The sequence below is a fragment of the Manihot esculenta genome, chromosome 15, assembly GCF_001659605.2.
Source record: "Manihot esculenta cultivar AM560-2 chromosome 15, M.esculenta_v8, whole genome shotgun sequence".
Taxonomy (NCBI): Eukaryota; Viridiplantae; Streptophyta; class Magnoliopsida; order Malpighiales; family Euphorbiaceae; genus Manihot; species Manihot esculenta.
The window spans coordinates 9,986,435-10,004,902 of record NC_035175.2 but is presented as its reverse complement, the minus strand read 5'-3'; the positions used below and the strand labels follow the sequence as shown (position 1 = coordinate 10,004,902).

At 33.1% G+C, this 18,468-nt stretch overlaps 1 protein-coding gene across 2 annotated transcripts; it reads left to right on the top strand.

The window, feature by feature from the left end:
- Positions 1-10,096: 10,096 nt before the first annotated feature.
- LOC110602104 (auxin response factor 6) lies at positions 10,097-17,724 on the top strand. Of its 2 annotated transcripts, XM_021739526.2 has the most exons (15): positions 10,097-10,925; positions 11,016-11,278; positions 11,853-11,965; positions 12,333-12,431; positions 12,506-12,562; positions 12,654-12,809; positions 12,911-12,995; positions 13,686-13,776; positions 14,010-14,174; positions 14,254-14,376; positions 15,004-15,079; positions 15,229-15,373; positions 15,586-16,736; positions 16,884-17,074; positions 17,325-17,724. In XM_021739526.2, the coding sequence occupies exons 2-15, from the start codon at positions 11,236-11,238 to the stop codon at positions 17,521-17,523; spliced, it is 2,694 nt and encodes an 897-aa protein (XP_021595218.1). In that variant the 5' UTR covers positions 10,097-10,925; positions 11,016-11,235; the 3' UTR covers positions 17,524-17,724. The 2 variants fall into 2 exon arrangements, with proteins under 2 accessions (XP_021595218.1, XP_043806870.1); XM_043950935.1 differs by lacking the exons at positions 14,010-14,174; positions 14,254-14,376 and having other exon boundaries at positions 10,097-11,278.
- Positions 17,725-18,468: the final 744 nt, after the last annotated feature.

The window sequence follows — 18,468 nt, the reverse complement described above, 5'->3', positions numbered from 1 at the left end:
TTATTGCAAGGCAACCTTTGCTACAGTTGATCTGATGTTAAAGATGGGACCAATTTGAAGGAACATAATTAGGAGGTTTGATACCGTTGAGTTAGCAAAGTGTATTGAATGCCCAATAAAAAAATATTTTAATATATTTTTAAAGTGATTAATTAATTATTTTTCTATAATTTCATTAATAATAATAATAATAAAATTGAAAAAAATAAGAAAAAAGATAATAGGGCTGGAGAACCCCCTTGAAGCAGGGGATTTGCCCTCTCTTTGTAATTTGAAAATGATGGCAGTTTATATAATATAATAAAAGGTTTTTGGGGTGCAGTGGCTTCCAGTTTCAGTTCCAGAGCACATATACATTTAACAATGTACAAGTTAGGCAGGCCAGAATTGTCCCCTTCTACCCATCTCCCATTATTTATTCCCCTATGCCCTACACTATCTATCTCTTAACTTTCCAAGATCTCTAAACTACTTTCCCCCCTTGTTTATTTATTCTTCCCCCTTGCCTTCTCTTTCTTTCCATTCTTAAATTATTTATTTTTTTATTTTATTATCAACTTTATAGGATTTTATAATAATTGTATTTTGCTGATCCATACTTTGTTCACCTGAATTCATTTGCCTTTTGGTCCCTTTCATAATTATGCATAGATTCTTGCTTGGACTTTAAATATACTAAATATATATCATTATTTACATATGAATTTATGCAATTATTATTACACTTTAATTAATTATGTATAAATTTTAATTTAAATCCATTATTTTCATCAATTCTCTTGAGCAAGAGTGGAATTACTCACTCAAGCCATCCCCATAAACTCATGAGATGTTTAATTCATCTAAAATTCTACTTTCAAAATCCTCCTCCTTGAAAAAACATAAACATACCCTTTTATAGGATCTAATCAATAGCTGATGGCCAAGAGATGGTTGTGGATTATCAATTGGTTTGAGAGACACAGAAGTAGAGAGATATTTTATTAAAATCCCTAAAATAGAAAAAGCCTTACTTTGGGTGAGAGAAGATAATGACTAATGCAAAAATGGTACAAGGGCAATAGTGAAAAGAGAAAAATTATTTATTTATTTGACAAAGGTAGCTGACTGATAGAAATCAAATAAAAAAAAAGGGAACTTGAAGAAGAGGGAAGGGGTGGGGGGACAATAGATCCTATTTCACTAACCCAGATGATATAGAAATGATTAGATTTAGAGAAGATGGTCAGCAATAGCAAAGCACAATTACAACAAATATGCTTAAGGTTTTGTTGGAGACTCTCACTGTCACCCAAAACATTATCAACAAAATATCCAAGCAATTGCTGCCTTGCTCCCCCACTCCCTTACCAAATCCCTTTGAACAAAAGCCAGATTAATATATTTTCTTTTTTTAAAAAAAAAAAAAAAACAAAGGTCAACCTTGTTTGATCCTATGCTTATGTCTCTATTAGCTCCTTAAATGGGTTCAAATTGGTTAATCTCCCTCTTTCTTTATCATTAATCATCATTATAGTTTTCCTTTCAAAACTTTCTGTCATATATGTTTCTCTCTAAATACTAAACATCATTAACACATGGGCTCCACACTAATCATCCACTGCCTCTCTATAACTAGTCTCATTTTGTCTTAAAACTTTGCTTTAATATTTTTACTTTTTTGTTCAGACAACATTAAACCCTTATTACAATTTCTGATTTTTTTTTATATTACTCATTAGTTTGTGCCGCATAATCCGTTTCATTACCAACATGTCCAATCAAAGACATCCACGCATTCCCCATTTAATTTGCAATATTGTGATTAGAGAAACTCATAATTATCTTTTGATAATCACTCTTTCAAAGCTGCTTTATACAAAATTTATTTTCCCCACTTGGCTTCTGCGCATGCGTTTCTCTCGTGGCTTTGTTCTGCTATTTTCCAAGCTCCATAATCTTTTTTTTTTTCCACCAATCACAAGCTCAGAAACAATCTTTTTTTATTCTCTTTTAATTGAAGAGAAAAAATGATCATTTCATATATTTTAGAAAATAATTATGTAGAGATTAGGATTTGATAACTCAACCTAAGCCTGCCAAAACTTTATTAATTAGGTTTGATTTAGCATAAATATTTCTAGCATTTTGATTGTCGTGAGTTATAGGTGTACATGAGATGTTTTAGAAAGGTGTCTGTCTGGCAATTAGGTCAGCTAACTCCTTCAAATTATGTGTAGAAAGGCTAGCAATTGGGGGCCAATAATTCCCTAAAATAAGCATATTATCCATTATGTTTGAAAAGGCTAGCAAGTTTTTTGTATCCATGCTGTCTGTAAGCTTGCAAATGCTACTTTCGAATTCTAAATCTTTTACAAGCTATATTTAAAATTCACTGATAAAACAATTTTTCAATTTGTGATAGTTAAAAATAATTATAAATATATTTAAAACCTATTTTACTTCTAAAATTTTTAATGTGTTATTTATTTATTTTATTGTAATATAATTAATAATAAACAGAAGGTGTTTCCTTCATCAAATCTTTATATTCACAAGCAAAAATATATGAAGGAAATGATTATCTACCCAAAGGGGAAACACTTCTAATATTTGCCTGCTAAAAGTCCACTAAGTTTGCTTTTCTCAATGGAATTTAGAAGAAAATAATAATAATAATAATGAAGAAAAGCTACCCAAAGGGCATATCCCCATCCCACTCCTACACACTCATTATTCATACCAATGCCAGTTCTGTACGAGGTTAAAAATAAAAAGGGTTTCAAGAAAAATAAGGTAATAGCTCTTCTTCAATTGCACCATTGCTTTCTGCCTACCACTGCAAACATTGAGACATGCCGCACATTTTTCACTCTCCTCATCCCATGTTAACTTATTTTATCACTCCAAATAGATTAGGTGTAAAAAATTAAGAAAATAAAATAGTAAGAGAGATAAATCAAAGAAAAAAAAATCAAAATCATTAGTTAGAATGTCATAACATGAACAATCCCACTTAAAAACCTCAATCAACTTCAAATATCCTTGTCCACAGAATTTAATTAATTTTAGTTGAAGAATAATATCGGCATCTGCAGTTTGACCACCTGTACTTATCTGCTAAAATAATTCTATGATTGATATTATATTTGCTTTACGCTTTGCTGGAGCTTTCTAACAATTTGATTGAATGTTGTGTACATCCAAATTTTAAAAACAATCAATTTCTCATATTACCTTTATTAATAAATAAATAAACTTTAATTAATGTTTTTTTTTTTAAAACATTATGATATGAAATTACCGTCAACGAGAGGTAGGGTAAAAGGAGTAACATGGGGAGGGTGAAAGCGAAAGGGTGTTGAAGTCGCGTCAAAGGGGACGAAATCTAAGGGAGGAAATTGCGTGGGTCCCTCAAATCTAAGCGGTGAGCTGTTGCTTGTCTGACATCTCTCGCTTTTCTTTTCTTTTCTTTTTCTTTTTTTTTATTTAATTTAATTTTAATTTCCTTCCAATGGAAAGAAAGTGACCTTCTTCAAAGCAGCAAAATCTTTCATTAAAAAATAAAATAAAATAGAAAAAGAGGATCAGTGAAAGAGGTATTTGTGACCTTATCTACCACCACCTCCCACCTCTTTTTCTTTTTCTTTATTAATTATTGGGATTTCTATTTTCTTTTGCCATCCTTTCTTCCTTTTATTACACATCTGCCACCGTCGGTGTTAATTCCCAATTTCTGACATAAATATCTTATAGCCGGCTTTTTTGAAAACCACTTGAATTTCTTTTATATATTTTTTTTATTTTTATTTTTATTATTGTTAAATTAATATTAATAAAAATTGAAAAAAAATAAAGGCTTGGCCGACTTTGTTGATATTTTTGGAATTTTCTTTTTCTTTTTCTTATTTGTGGGCTTCATTTTTCTTTGACATTTTTTGTCCTTTTCCTTTATTTTTTGGGCTCCACTTTCACAAAGATGCTACTAAGACTTGCGGGTAATATTTTAAGAAAAAGTTTTAAAATGAGAAAATTTACCACTGGATAATTTTATTATTATATATATTTTAAAAAAATTGATTTTATCTAAATTAATTAAAAGGTTTCCCTTAATCTCAAGTTATCCTAAAAATTCAAACTTTTTAACTCAAATTCTTAAATTTCGCAACTTATTCTAAAAACAAAGAATTTGATTTATTCATTTAAAATATAAATTAACAAAAATTTAAAAAATTTATTTTCTTTGTTTTTAAATTAAATATTGTAGCATCATATTTAGATGAAATGAATTAGTTTAACATCCTAATCTACAAGAAGTAAAGTGCCTACTTGCAAGACACCTTGTATGATCTTTGTGACTGTAGGCCCCTCCATTAGAGCTCAACTTGTGGACCCTTCGTGGTTCCTTATCCCAAGTTTTCATTTTTTAAATTATAAAATTAATAACCCACCATCCAATTTACCATTAATATCTAAATTTTATGAAACTCATTATTAAATTATATAATATAGAATTTTAGATTGAATTATCTTGCAAGGAGTTTGACTATCTAAACATTCACAAATTTAGTCTAATTATAAATATATTTAAATAAATTTAAAAAATTTTTAATTTTAATTTTTAATTTTTATTTAAAAAAATATAATAAATTAATTTTAAGTGTGAATAAAAAAATAGTAATGTGATATAATATGTGATTTAATTTAATTATTTTTTCATTTATTTAAAAAAACGTAATAAAACAATTTACCATCTATATTTATAGCCCCTGAATCAGCAATATCCATACTATATAATTCATAGCCTTTTAGATTCATTCCATAAAAAAATAGTAATAATTGTAATATTATAATTAGATAAAGTATGAAGTTACCAAATTAGTGTTTTTTCTATATATATCAGGAGCTTCCCTTTAGTAGAGCACCGGCTGTGCTGCTGCGGCACCTTCATCCCCTTCAAAATATTTTTCGATCGCCGATATGGTACGTGGCCTGTACCGTACTTTCCCATATATATATATATATATATATATATATATATATATATATATATATATATATATATATATATATTTGTGACTTCAAACACAAACATGAAAGATTTTCAAAAGGGTTCCATCTCTACACAGTGGGTTGTTTTCCCGAGTAAGAATAATGCAATAGGTTTGTTTATTCACGCATCTCCTATCCATTTTAAAATATTATTTAGAATTAAAAAAAAATATATAAGAAGAACAATTATAGTGGGAACATAATAATAATTATGTGATTTATCAAATTTTTATTTTAAAATTTATAATTGAATTTATATTAATTTTTAAATATTATTAAAAATATTAATTTAATAAGTTTTATAATTTAATATATATTAAATTAATATCTTATTATATTATTAAATTAATATTTTTAATAATATTTAAAAATTATCGTTATTTATTAATTATATAATATTATTAATATTTTTTAATATAAATTAAATTATAGATACTTTATTTAAAATAAAAATAAATGAAAGTATAATGTTTTTTATACTTTATTATTATTATTATTATATGGAACTGTGGAAGCGAAATGCGATTGTGATCCGAGGGGTGGAATAACTCTACAAGGTTCTCTTTGAAAGGGTGGTCCCCACTTGCGAGCAGTAAATGAAGAATGTGGACAATCCCTTCTTCTTTTTCAGTCAGTTCATATACAGTAGCTTATTATTAAATTTAATAATGCCATATTTTCCGCTAATATACTGTTAGTGATGTACTTAATTTGTTAGAGATGTCAAATCACTTTGAACTTAAATATATAAATAATTTAATATATATATATTCAAAAAGACTTGTAAATTAATATAATTCCTTATTAATTTAGCAATTTGGTGGGTACCTTAAAAAAACCGTTAATAAATCGATCGGACATAACAAGTATGCATATCTAGCTTTTATTCAAATAACTGTGAGAATATTTTTTTTTTAAAAGTTAATTTTATTAAAAAGAGTTAAAAAGCTTAAGACTTACTGATGGAGATCCGAACACTTATAAAAATAAAATAGAAAATTTTAAATCTCTAACATTTAAAAGATATGATTCAACCAATAATTAAACTTTAAAATTTAAAAAATATGCTTAATTCAAAATAGATTTGATGGCCAAATCTGAACAAATCACTTATCTTTTTCATAAATATTGAAACTTTTATTTTTAATGGACTTTTAATAAAAGAGATTTTCCTTAAAATAGACATTGACAACCTTGCTAAATATACTGAAAGTTATGACGGTCTAACTAGTGTCTGCGGAATAAGGATGAGCAAACAACAACACAAAGGAAACATGCATGGTAGAAATGGACTAGAGATGATGGAATTCAACGCTAAAGAAAATGAAAATATATTTTCCTTGATCGAAATTAGAATTTCCTCATCAGAGTCAAGAAAAAACGAAACTAAAAATTAAAAATTGAAGGAGAAAGAAATCAAAACCATCATCGGTTCAAGATATGTGATTGAGGTCCACAACCGTTTCATCCCGAATCTCCTCTTGCATGCATAGATTTTATGCACTTTCAACTTTAAAAAAAAATAAAAAAGAACAAAGTACAAAGACACAGTCACAATCAAGCAGAAAAATATCTTCCTCAACAACATACAAATAGCCTATTTGATCAGTAAAACTGTAAAACCTATTTACATCCTTACTTGGAAGAGAAGAGAGAAAAAACCCACACAAAGTAAGGTAAGGAAGCAACCCACTTGGTATTGGCGAAAAAAGCCGTACGTCCAATATTGAAAGAGATACCGCTTCATATTACAACTAATCTTCACTAAAGAAAAAAACTATCGCCTCAACAAAGAGAGATGTATCATCATACAGTAGAAAGTTGAAGATTTGATGAATGAACAAATGCATCAAACACCTGTGATAAAATTCAGAGATATTTCTCATGAAATTTTAATAAAATTAGAACGATACAAATAAGATTATGAAAAAAAATCATAAAAAATTAAAATCCCTAATGTTATGAGTTTTTTTAGAAAGATATTAGGCAACTTGTTTAAATGTTCAAGGGCAATGAATTTTTGGCTGCGTCCCTCATCATGTTTCAATCCTCTTTGCCATATGAGAACTCAGCTTGAGATTCCTAGCTTAAACTATTTTCTCTTGCCCTTGGAATCAAATATTTCAAAAAATTCAAGTCAAATTATTTATAAAAAAAATCATATATAATTTTATTATAATTTATTTAAATTTATTTTATTATAAAATAAATTATACCAAATAAAGAATTTGAAATATTCAATTCAAACTACATACACATGTTTAAAATTAAAAAAATAATTAATAATTTTTTTCAAGAAATTAAATCATAAATTTTACTTTTACGAGTAAGATAGCAATAATTTTATCTTTTGAAAGATGTTACCCTATTCGTATTATGTTAAGCTTTTTGTTTCTAATGTACATGTGGATAACTTTAATTAACGAATTAAGTCATTAATGTGATAATTTAGATGAATTAATCAACGATGCAGGTTTAAATGATGGCATTAAACGTTGAATAATTGAAGAAAGTAAGGAAAGGTGATCAAATATTTTTCCATATTTTGCACGAGACATAAGCTTGTGTGATTTAACCTAAATTGAATTAATATGATGTTGACGACACGTGCAAGAGATTTAAAGGCATCTCTTATCTCTTCTTTTATGAATGAGTAGTTCCATTTTCTCTCCACTTAGAAATTAAATAATAGAGTAAAAGCACCCATGTTATATAAGGTATGGATAATGGCTAATTTTTCGATTGCCTAATTATGTTTGAACCATTATATATCAACTCAACCAAAAACTATGATCTAGATAAGATGAGTTATTTGAATTTTTAAATATTAAAAAAATTATTTAATTGAATTAAATTAAACAAAGACGAGTTAATTCAGTTAAATTTTCTCTGATAAAGTTTGATTTATAAAATTTTATTAATTAATTCGATTTTAAAACTAACCGAAAGAACGGCATTTCATTTATAAGTTAGAACCAAAATGACGGACGGTGAACCACCAACTGACGGAGGAGTTGAGTGAAAGGGATAATTTATTGCGTGTGCTGGTCTCCACCGTACAATCTGACGGACACCAATAAAAAGGTTAGCAGGGGTTCACGTCAAGTCCCATCAAGGCCTTTTGGGACCCGCCTTCCGTCAGCCAATGGTCAGGATTGGTCCTTTTCCTCTTTTCTTGTACGATAATGTCTGCATTTTATCCGTAGGATTTACAAGATTCGATGATGTCACTTTTCCTTTTTGCTAAACTGCCCCTCAACGTCTCCCTATTTTCCCCATATGGCCCTATTCTTTCTCAATTTCCAATTGATTCCGAAAGTATTCACCATTGCATATGTACATCACGTGAAAAAAATATAAGATGAATTTATGAAATTAATCAATAGATGAACTCAATACTTTAAACATTCTAGCATGGAGCAAGCACAATTTATGAAATACGAAAAATATTAAAGTATTATTAATGGAGCCATGAAAGGATTGTCTGGGTACAGACTAAAAATATAATATAAAAAATTTATTATATATATGTCCTAATTCACATGAAAACTTCTCTACAACTATGTTTATATTCTATTGCTTAGACTAATTTTTTTAAGAATGGAATTATGAGAAAATGGCTTTGCATAGTAACTTTAAGCTTATATGTATATCTTATTTAGATCCATTGAACCTAATACGTATCTTAGTTTCCCTTGATTGAACACAATTATTAATGCTTTTTACACGTTTTCTTATTTTCTCTTTCCTCGTATCGTATCTCATAACCATCTTCATCTCTATTCATATAATAATCATATTATAATTAAATAAATCACACTCATTGTGATTCACCATACGCCACTCCTCTTAATCAATGAAGATATTCTCCAGGAGAGACTTCTTCTACTCATATGGATTATGCACACACCAACTCATCCGCTCATAAAAACTTAATTTTTTTTTTATCTCCAAAAAGTATTAATTAATAGATTTATTTTTTTATTATAATAAATATTTAATACACTTATTAATTTACAGATATATAAAAAACAAAAAGGAAGAACGACACATGCTCCTCAACATAACAATTAATCACCTTCGACTTCGAGTTACACTGCCGAGGCCTGCTTGATTTTTTCCTAACCTCCTACGTACTTTCTCAGTCCAATACGTGCACATGCGAACCTCCTACGTACTTTCTTTAGTCCAATATGTGGACGACGCATGTCCAGAGAAAAAGCATTTTTCATTAAATATAACACAATAAAAATATATATATAATACTTTATTAATAAGTTTATCAATTTGAATCTGATTTAATTTTCTCTTTTAATCAATTAAATAAATTCTTATTAATGCCCTAAATGGCAAAACTTTCTCCATATTTTAAGGGAAAAACTAACCACTGTCTCTAAGATTGCGGTGTTAAGTGTTCTTCTCATGTATTAATATACTTTAAATCATTCGAATCTGTTTTAAATTCTGAATATTATTATTCAAAATATATTAATTTTATAAATTTCAATAATAATTTACATAAATATAATTTTAAAGAGAATTTATATTTTTAAAATATTAATACAAGTCTATTAAATTCAAATTAAATTTATTATATGTTTATACACACACATATTAGAGAGTAAGTAAATGTGGATAAGAATTTGTTGAGATGTCTGAAAGCTGAAACCATAGATGCAAGAAGAGGTGGGGATTCCTATAATTGGAGTACTAGTTTTAGTGGGACTTATGTTGGCCCATTGCAATGTGATGACAATCAACTAGCAACCATACTCCCCCTATCAATCATTTCATTCTAACCCCTTTTTTTTATTATTTTTGTCGACCAAAATTTCAAAATCCCCTTTAATCGTCATCACCACATCACCTTCTTCTTCTTGTTTTTAAAAAAGCAATTTTGAGGAAAAAAAAAACAAAGGGCAGCGTAGTAAATCTTTCCAACTTTGAGGGTAAATGGCTTCCTTCCCAAATTGTCTGAAATGAGCACGAAAAGTCACAGTAAAAGTAAGAAATTTTAGAGGGAAAGAGGGACTCTCTCTCTCTCTATCGTCTCTATAATAAAAATCTGACACACGCTCTCATAGGAACACGCACAGCCTTTCTCTCTCTTCCATGGGTCTTTGCTTAGCATTGCCTTTTTTCTCTTGGTATAAAAAAGAGTAAAAAATAATGGCGGTTGGGTGTTCATTGATTAAGCCAAAAAATAGAGAGAGTGGTAAAGCAGCAGTATCAGCAGCAGAAGCAAGCAGAACCATCACCTCCGCTACTGGCACTATTTCCGTTACTGGAAACAACTGCCCGAGCCCTTAAAATCCTCTTCATATACTTATAAATATATACATGTCTTTATGTGGTTGTAGCTATATATTCTCTGTGAAGATCTTAATATAAGTTTAAAGTGTCAGCTGCTGCTGTTGTTGTTGCTACATGCTCATGTGGCCTTCAACTTGCTCGAGAAATGCTCTGTACTTGAGTTACTAACTTTTACTATTTTGGGTTTTGCTCGTGTAATAAGATCTGGGTTTTTTGGAAAATTTGCAAGGGAAGTAATATTTGGTACTTTCAAGTGAGATCTGCTTCTGTTTTTTGAGTTTGGGATTTTGGGTCTTACTGGGTCTGTTCTCAACTGCGTAGTTCTGGAACCTTTCTCATTTGATTTCTGAAATCATTAGTCACAATCTGCCTGGCTCTCTCTGGTGAAGCATGCGTGGGAGTTCTGTTCTTTTATTTTTGAAGCTGACTGGAATGTGGTGTTCTATTAGTTGAAGATTTGGTTTTTCTTTTTTGGTCAGTGATTTGTGAAGTTGGGGGGTTGTGGGTGAAGAAAATAGCAAGCGGATGTGGCTGAAATCGATCGTGTTTTGTAGCAACACCGGCTTCGGTTAAAGATTCAGGTAGAGGGTTTTTGTTCTTCTGGTTGGTATTCAAATGAAGCTTCATATTGGATATTGATTATTTGTCTGATGCGTTATTTTGATGACTAGACACCGAAATTTGTCAATCTGGATTGGTGTTTGAAGGGGGAAGGAAAAAGGTAAAGGAATGGTATTGTGTGGGGGGAAGCCAAGAAAGAAAGTAGTCGCTGAGTGGTTTGGTTGGTTTAGTTTGGGGTTTAATTGGTGTGGTTAAGGGTGGGTGGAGTTTTGTGGATCTTCTGGTTGTGGGTCTATACTTGGTTTTGAAGGCGGTACTAAATCTGTGATAATGAGGCTCTCTTCAGCTGGTTTTAATCCACAGACCCAGGAAGGTCAGTGTTTTTTTCGCTTGCAGATTTTCTTTTCCTCTCCTTTTCTATTTTTTCTTTCTCTCTTTATTCTATTTTCATGGGTTTTTTTTTGGGGGATGGGGTGGGGGGTTGAGGCGGAGGCGGTGGCGATGGTGGTAAGGATGTTCTCTTTCTTCCCACTGTTTTGGGTCTATTCATTTAGATCGAGGGTTGAGGCGAGTTTGTGGTTTAAGCATGGAATTAGGACGTCGTCAAAGTCCGTTTATTACGTAGAAAATATGGGGAAGGTGAAAAGACATTGAGATCTTCAAAAGCAGAGTGGGCTGCTAGATTCTCTTGGTTTGGTGTAAGCTCTTTAGTTTTTGGATTTTCCTTTGGTAGCTTAAGCTGCAGAGCTCAATGGATACTAATGTTTGGATTTTTCCACCCTTTTTCAGCCTTTTCAGTAATCAGTCAGAAGGATAATATGGCGAATCTTGTTAAATTAAATTAATAGTCAAGGCTCTTAGATGTTGTAGTGTTAATTTTCAAGTCTTGATGACATCAAATATAAGTTTTCATGTAATTCTAACATGCTCTCGAAATGAATTTGCAGGGGAGAAAAGGGTTTTGAATTCTGAACTTTGGCACGCATGTGCGGGTCCTCTTGTTTCTCTTCCTGCAGTTGGAAATCGTGTTGTTTATTTCCCACAAGGTCACAGCGAGCAGGTACGTATATGCAGATCTGGATGTAACCTGCCTTGCTGTAATGATGAAGTGGATTGACATATTACCTTGATTAATTATGTTTTAGGTTGTTGTGTCTTGACTATCTGATCTGAATAATAGTTTCTGGCGATTTATGAGAATTTTCTTGGGTAAATGAAATGCTTATATTGCTTGCCACTGGTTGATAGATGCATGTAGCTATAATAAAAAGATATTTAAGCAGTTCAGATTCCAGGTTGCATCTTGCATATTGAATTCAAGTTGCTCAAGGCCAGAATTATTTGGATGATCAATTCAAGTCGCCTTGTGTTCTGCTAGTTGGTATCAATCTGTTGTATTTGACCCTAATCATTGCACGTTTGTGTAGGTTGCTGCCTCAACTAACAAGGAAGTGGATGCCCATATACCCAACTATCCAAGCTTACCTCCACAACTTATCTGTCAGCTTCACAATGTGACAATGCATGTAAGACTTGTTTAGTTTGCTAGTTCCTACATTGGATCACTCTTAAAAGGCTTAAACAAATTTATAAATTTCAGGCAGATGTTGAGACAGATGAAGTGTATGCACAGATGACATTGCAGCCATTGAGTCCTGTATGTCGTTTTGTCTTCATTGGTGTTATGATTTGTTGTTCATTGGTTGAAATAAATTTCATCACGTTTTAAAAATGATCTTATTCTACAGCAAGAGCAAAAGGATGCATACCTTCCAGCTGAACTGGGCACTCCCAGCAAACAGCCAACAAATTATTTTTGTAAAACTTTGACGGCCAGTGACACAAGTACTCATGGAGGATTCTCTGTCCCTCGCCGGGCTGCTGAAAAAGTGTTTCCTCCACTGGTAAAGCTCCCTTGATACTCTGGATCCAGATTGTTAGCTTAAGTTTTCAATGGTTGAAATCTAGCATGAAATTATCTTTTACAACAATTCTTCACTCTCAGGACTTTTCCCAACAACCTCCAGCTCAAGAGTTGATTGCAAGGGATCTACATGATAATGAATGGAAATTCAGGCATATATTTCGTGGTGAGTGTTCTTTTTTCCAATTTATTTTTAAGCATTGTCTTCCTTTTTTTGGTGTAATTTTAGAAGTTAATATCATTTATATCTCTCGGCTCACACTTGATGTTGAGGTTGGTTGCACTCTGGCTTTCCTAGAAATGAAGCTGCATCTTTCATTTGGGCGTTTAAAGCAAATGGGTTTAGTATAATGCCTGTGGTGAACATGTTAATAATTATGGTGTACCTGATAATCAAACTCAATAGTGATGATAGCACTGCACGTAAACTTGTAAAGTTTTTTTCCCCTTTTATTGTTTAGACTTGCTATTTTTTCAGATCTAATACTTGTTAGCTCTGTTCTATGGATTATTTAATCTCTTATGTTTCACAAGTTTGCCTTCTTTAATGCCTACTTTCTGCTTATAACTTTCTTTGATATTAAAAGGTTAATAAATTAAATTGCTTATTGTTTGACATTCAAAATGTCAGAGCAATAATAGTGGTATAATTGAGTCAATTGCAGTGGCTGTTATAAAACCACCTCCTGCAGTTGCTTTGTTGGAAATTTTAGCGCTTTTGTGAGTGGTTACTATCATATGCACAAGGAGAAAATTCTAAGCTCTCCAGTGAGTTAAGTTTTGATTTTTCAAAAAAGGTGAGGAAAGGATTACCTCTAGATTACACATTTGACAGTTCTAGACTTTCTTCATGCAGGGCAGCCCAAAAGGCATCTTCTGACAACAGGGTGGAGTGTGTTTGTAAGTGCTAAAAGACTTGTCGCGGGGGATTCAGTCCTTTTTATCTGGTAGGCAGTAGGCTGTTGGTTAACTCCCTCGTACTGGGAATTCAGTCTCAGAGCTTATGTTATTTCTTATTGCATTAGAGTAGATTGTATTTTAGTTTTCCTCTTGCTTGATCATTGAACTTTATGTATGCCTGAGGCCTGAAACTCATTTAGATTATATGATTTTAGCAAAGTAAATTGAATTTTCTCTTGGATACTTGGGAATGTATATGATATTGTGTATGACTCGTCAGGAATGAGAAGAATCAATTGTTGCTTGGTATACGACGTGCTAATCGCCCTCAAACTGTAATGCCTTCATCAGTCTTATCAAGTGACAGCATGCACTTGGGGCTTCTTGCTGCTGCAGCTCATGCAGCTGCAACAAATAGCCGTTTCACCATATTTTACAATCCAAGGTGATACTGAGTACTGACTCATGTGAATCTAAAATTTATTGTTGTACACTCCCTTCCAATTTCCATTTCTCTCATTCAGGGCCAGCCCATCAGAATTTGTCATACCATTGGCCAAGTATGTTAAAGCAGTCTACCATACTCGGGTTTCTGTTGGTATGCGGTTTAGGATGCTATTTGAAACTGAAGAATCAAGTGTCCGCCGGTAGGCCCCAAGTCTTTGTTATAATATTTATTATAAATATTATAATTGTTGCATAGTTGTCATTTTTGTTACTCGCACTAGCTATTTGTTGATACCTTCCCCCACCCCCACCCCCCTTTTTGGTCCAAAAAAGAACTGCCAAAATGAGCTCAGTTGCTAGCTGCAGTAAATTTATCTTATACAAGTGACACTGAAATAAATATCAGCCCCCATTTTATTGGGATGCTTTGTCTGATTGTAGTTGTTTGATATCAACTGGCCTGTAGTTCTGGATGTGCTCTGCGAGTTGTGTGTGTACACATGTATTTAACCATCTTTCTGCTCTATCTATTGCTTCCTTTGCTCATTGGATAACGTGTTCTCTTCTCTGTGTTGTTTTCGTATTTTAATGTTGTAGAAGGATAATATTTATTGTATTTCACAATAGAGATTACAACCTATTTATACATGAGAGACGGTATCTAAACAGTAAGGAAAATCAAGCCTATGATTATACAATCCCTAATATTAAGCAACTGACCCATCTATCAATATTTACTTCCTATATTAACATATTTACTTTCTATAACTTATAACAAATGTGATGAATTTCTTTCAGAGGTTTATACATGATTTTTATGCATACAGCTACATGGGTACAATAACTGGCATAAGTGACTTGGATCCTGTTAGGTGGCCTAATTCTCATTGGCGCTCAGTCAAGGTATTTTAAGAAAAATAAGTGGATATCCTATATTATTGAATAAGATTGTTGGTTGACAGATTTTTGTTTTTGTCAATTTTTCTTCAAATATTTTGGTCTACGTATTTTGTGAATATCCTTTCTGATATAGATAGAGCAAATACATGCAGGTTGGCTGGGATGAATCCACAGCTGGAGAGAGGCAACCAAGAGTTTCCCTGTGGGAAATTGAGCCACTAACAACATTCCCAATGTATCCTCCATTCCCTTTAAGGCTTAAGCGCCCTTGGCCTCCTGGACTGCCCACATTCCATGGTAATCTTGTCTATTGCGAGCTTGAGGGTTTTGATAAGTAGGTTGTATTTTATAAAGTTTAGTTTGTAGGCTCTAGTTTTGCTCATCTCAATTTCTTGATCCCCCCGGTTTGGCAGTAAAATTAACGTTATTGAGGATTATGTTTCTAGTTTTATTTGTTTATTTATTTTTTAATTCCCTTCAATATTTGCTTACTTTTCTTTCAAATGTAGGAATCAAAGATGATGATTTGGGAATGAATTCTCCCCTTATGTGGCTGCGAGGAGATGGAGATCGTGGAATTCAATCTATGAACTTTCAGGGTATAGGAGTAACACCATGGTTGCAGCCACGAGTTGATGCTTCCATGCTTGGTTTGCAAACTGACATGTACCAAGCTATGGCTGCTGCTGCCCTTCAGGAGATGCGGGCTATTGATCCTTCTAAACCATCAACTGCTTCCATTGTGCAATTCCAGCAACAACCTAATTTCCCAAGCAGAACTGGTTCTTTAATGCCGCCCCAGATGCTGCAGCAGTCACAGCCTCATACGGCCTTTCTTCAAGGTGTTCAGGAAAACCAACATCAGCCTCAGTCTCAGTCTCAAACGCAGTCTCACCTTATTCAGCAACAGTTGCATCACCAGCATACATTTAATAGTCAACAGCAACAGCAGCTGCCACAACAGCAACTGGTTGAACATCAGCAGATGTCCAATGTTGTCTCTGCAATATCTCAATTTGCTTCAGCCTCTCAATCCCAGTCACCACCACTACAAGCCATCTCTTCCCTGTGCCAGCAGCAGAGTTTTTCTGACTCAAATGGGAACCCTGTGACAAGCTCTGTCGTTTCTCCTTTGCACAGTCTCATGGGTTCATTTTCCCAGGATGAATCATCTCATTTGTTGAACCTGCCTAGAACCAATGCGTTGGTGACTTCTTCTGGCTGGCCATCAAAACGCGCTGCTGTTGAACCTCTTATTTCTGCTGGAGCTCCACAGTGTGTTCTACCCCAAGTAGAACAGTTTGGGGCCCATCAGACAAACATCTCTCAAAATGCGGTTTCCTTACCGCCCTTCCCTGGTAGGGATTGTTCGATAGACCAAGACAGTGGCACTGATCCACAGAGCCATCTTCTTTTTGGTGTCAATATAGAGCCTTCTTCTCTTATACTGCAGAGTGGAATGTCAAGTCTTAGGGGTGTTGGCAGTGATAGTGATTCCACAACCGTACCCTTCTCATCCTCAAATTATATGAGCACTACAGGCACGGATTTTTCACTTAATCCAGCGATGACACCATCAAGTTGCATTGATGAATCAGGTTTCCTGCAGTCCCCAGAAAATGTGGGTCAAGTAAACTCATCAACTAAAACCTTTGTTAAGGTCAGTTGTCTTTTGATGTTTCAATTGCTGTTCATTACTTGATGGATATTATGAAAATTTGTTAAGTTTGATAGTTTCGGTTCTGTAAATCATATCTAGATGCAACTCTTTCATGTTGCCTAATGCTGATACTTTGATTGTTGACAGGTTCACAAGTCGGGGTCCTTTGGTAGGTCGCTAGACATTTCCAAATTCAGCAGCTACAATGAATTGCGTAGTGAGCTTGCTCGTATGTTTGGCCTTGAAGGCCAGCTCGAGGACCCCCTGAGATCAGGCTGGCAGCTTGTATTTGTTGACCGGGAGAATGATGTTCTTCTCCTTGGTGATGACCCCTGGCCGTAAGTTTTCAGCTCTTTCTGGCAACACTCTTGTATTTTTTCTATAAAACTAGTTGATTATTATTTTGTTCCTTTTTTTAAAAAGAAAATCCAAGTTATACCAGGTATGTTGTCATAAAACAATTTGCAAAATAAAGAGATATTATGCAATAGCTATGAGATTCATATATCTAACAAGCTGATTTTTTCTTCATATTTGGAGGGCCATTCTCCATCACACTGCTGATTTTTTCTGAACTTCATAAACCAGGGAATTTGTAAACAGTGTGTGGTGCATCAAAATACTCTCACCACAAGAAGTGCAGCAAATGGGCAAACGTGGCCTAGAGCTTTTGAACTCAGTCCCAATTCAGAGGCTTTCCAATGGCAGTTGCGATGATTATGCAAGCCGGCAGGACTCGAGAAATTTGAGCTCTGGTATAACTTCCGTGGGGTCTTTGGATTACTGAACAATTTAACCAGTTAAGATACCGTTTTCTCTTTTGTAATGTTAGTTTCTCTTTGAATCCTTCCAGAGGTGGGAGGTACTGCCTAATCTTGGCTTAAAAGTTTATATATAAATTATTACTGTAATTAGAAGATGCTGTTCCTTGTTCTTATGCTATTGAATACGTACAATCCATAATTAGCAGGAGACAATATTTTGTGCACTTAGCTGTTCCTTCTTTCGTTATTTTTCAGTCTTCTATGATGAGAAAAAAGTTGATTGTAGAATGAACATGATGTTTGTCATAATTTGACCTTTTCCGTTGATGGGACATGAACTTATGTGGTTAGATAACTAATACGAGTTGTTGGTTCTAGTTGCCACGTGATGGGTCAACAATGCAGCTTTGTAGGTTTGCGTTAATGGGAACATGGTTAGGTTCTTGGCTCTGAAAAGAAACGTAAGGCTCACACTCTCTGCTTTTGTTTTGACCATCTTTATCAATCCTGTCTGGATGCTTTTAATCCTGCTATTCCACCTATCAAGTTTTGGTGTAGGTGGAACAGAATGCTTATAGGTTGCTCCATGTATATTATAGGTGGTTAGTGGTTGGTTTTTCTATCAAATAGCCTTTGAATTTGGGCCGCATGCATAAGTTTTGCCCCATTACCTTTCGACTAAAACTCATTTTAGTTCTCAATTTTATCTTCATTATATTTACTCTTACATTCACATTGTGAATCGCTTAATCCTTGTAATATATGGATGAGCCTATGCCATCTTTATAACTTTTCATCGTGGAATAACTTAATCCCTATGATGTGTGGTAGTGTGTAAATATCGCACGCCAGTTGAGCATTTTAGGGATGAAAAAGATCTTAGTGTCCAGTGATTTAGTGTTGCCAAGACGGCCAAAAGATTGAACACTAGCCTTACCATAGTCGGAAATAAGATTAAATGAGGGAAT

Bases quoted from the DNA above. Each gene is read 5' to 3' on its own strand.
- LOC110602104 (XM_021739526.2), top strand. From the start codon at position 11,236: ATGAGGCTCTCTTCAGCTGGTTTTAATCCACAGACCCAGGAAG. The intron at 12,996-13,685 runs GTGAGTGTTCTT...TTCTTCATGCAG, and splicing joins ATTCAGGCATATATTTCGTG to GGCAGCCCAAAAGGCATCTT. The intron at 14,175-14,253 runs GTGATACTGAGT...TCTCTCATTCAG, and splicing joins ACCATATTTTACAATCCAAG to GGCCAGCCCATCAGAATTTG.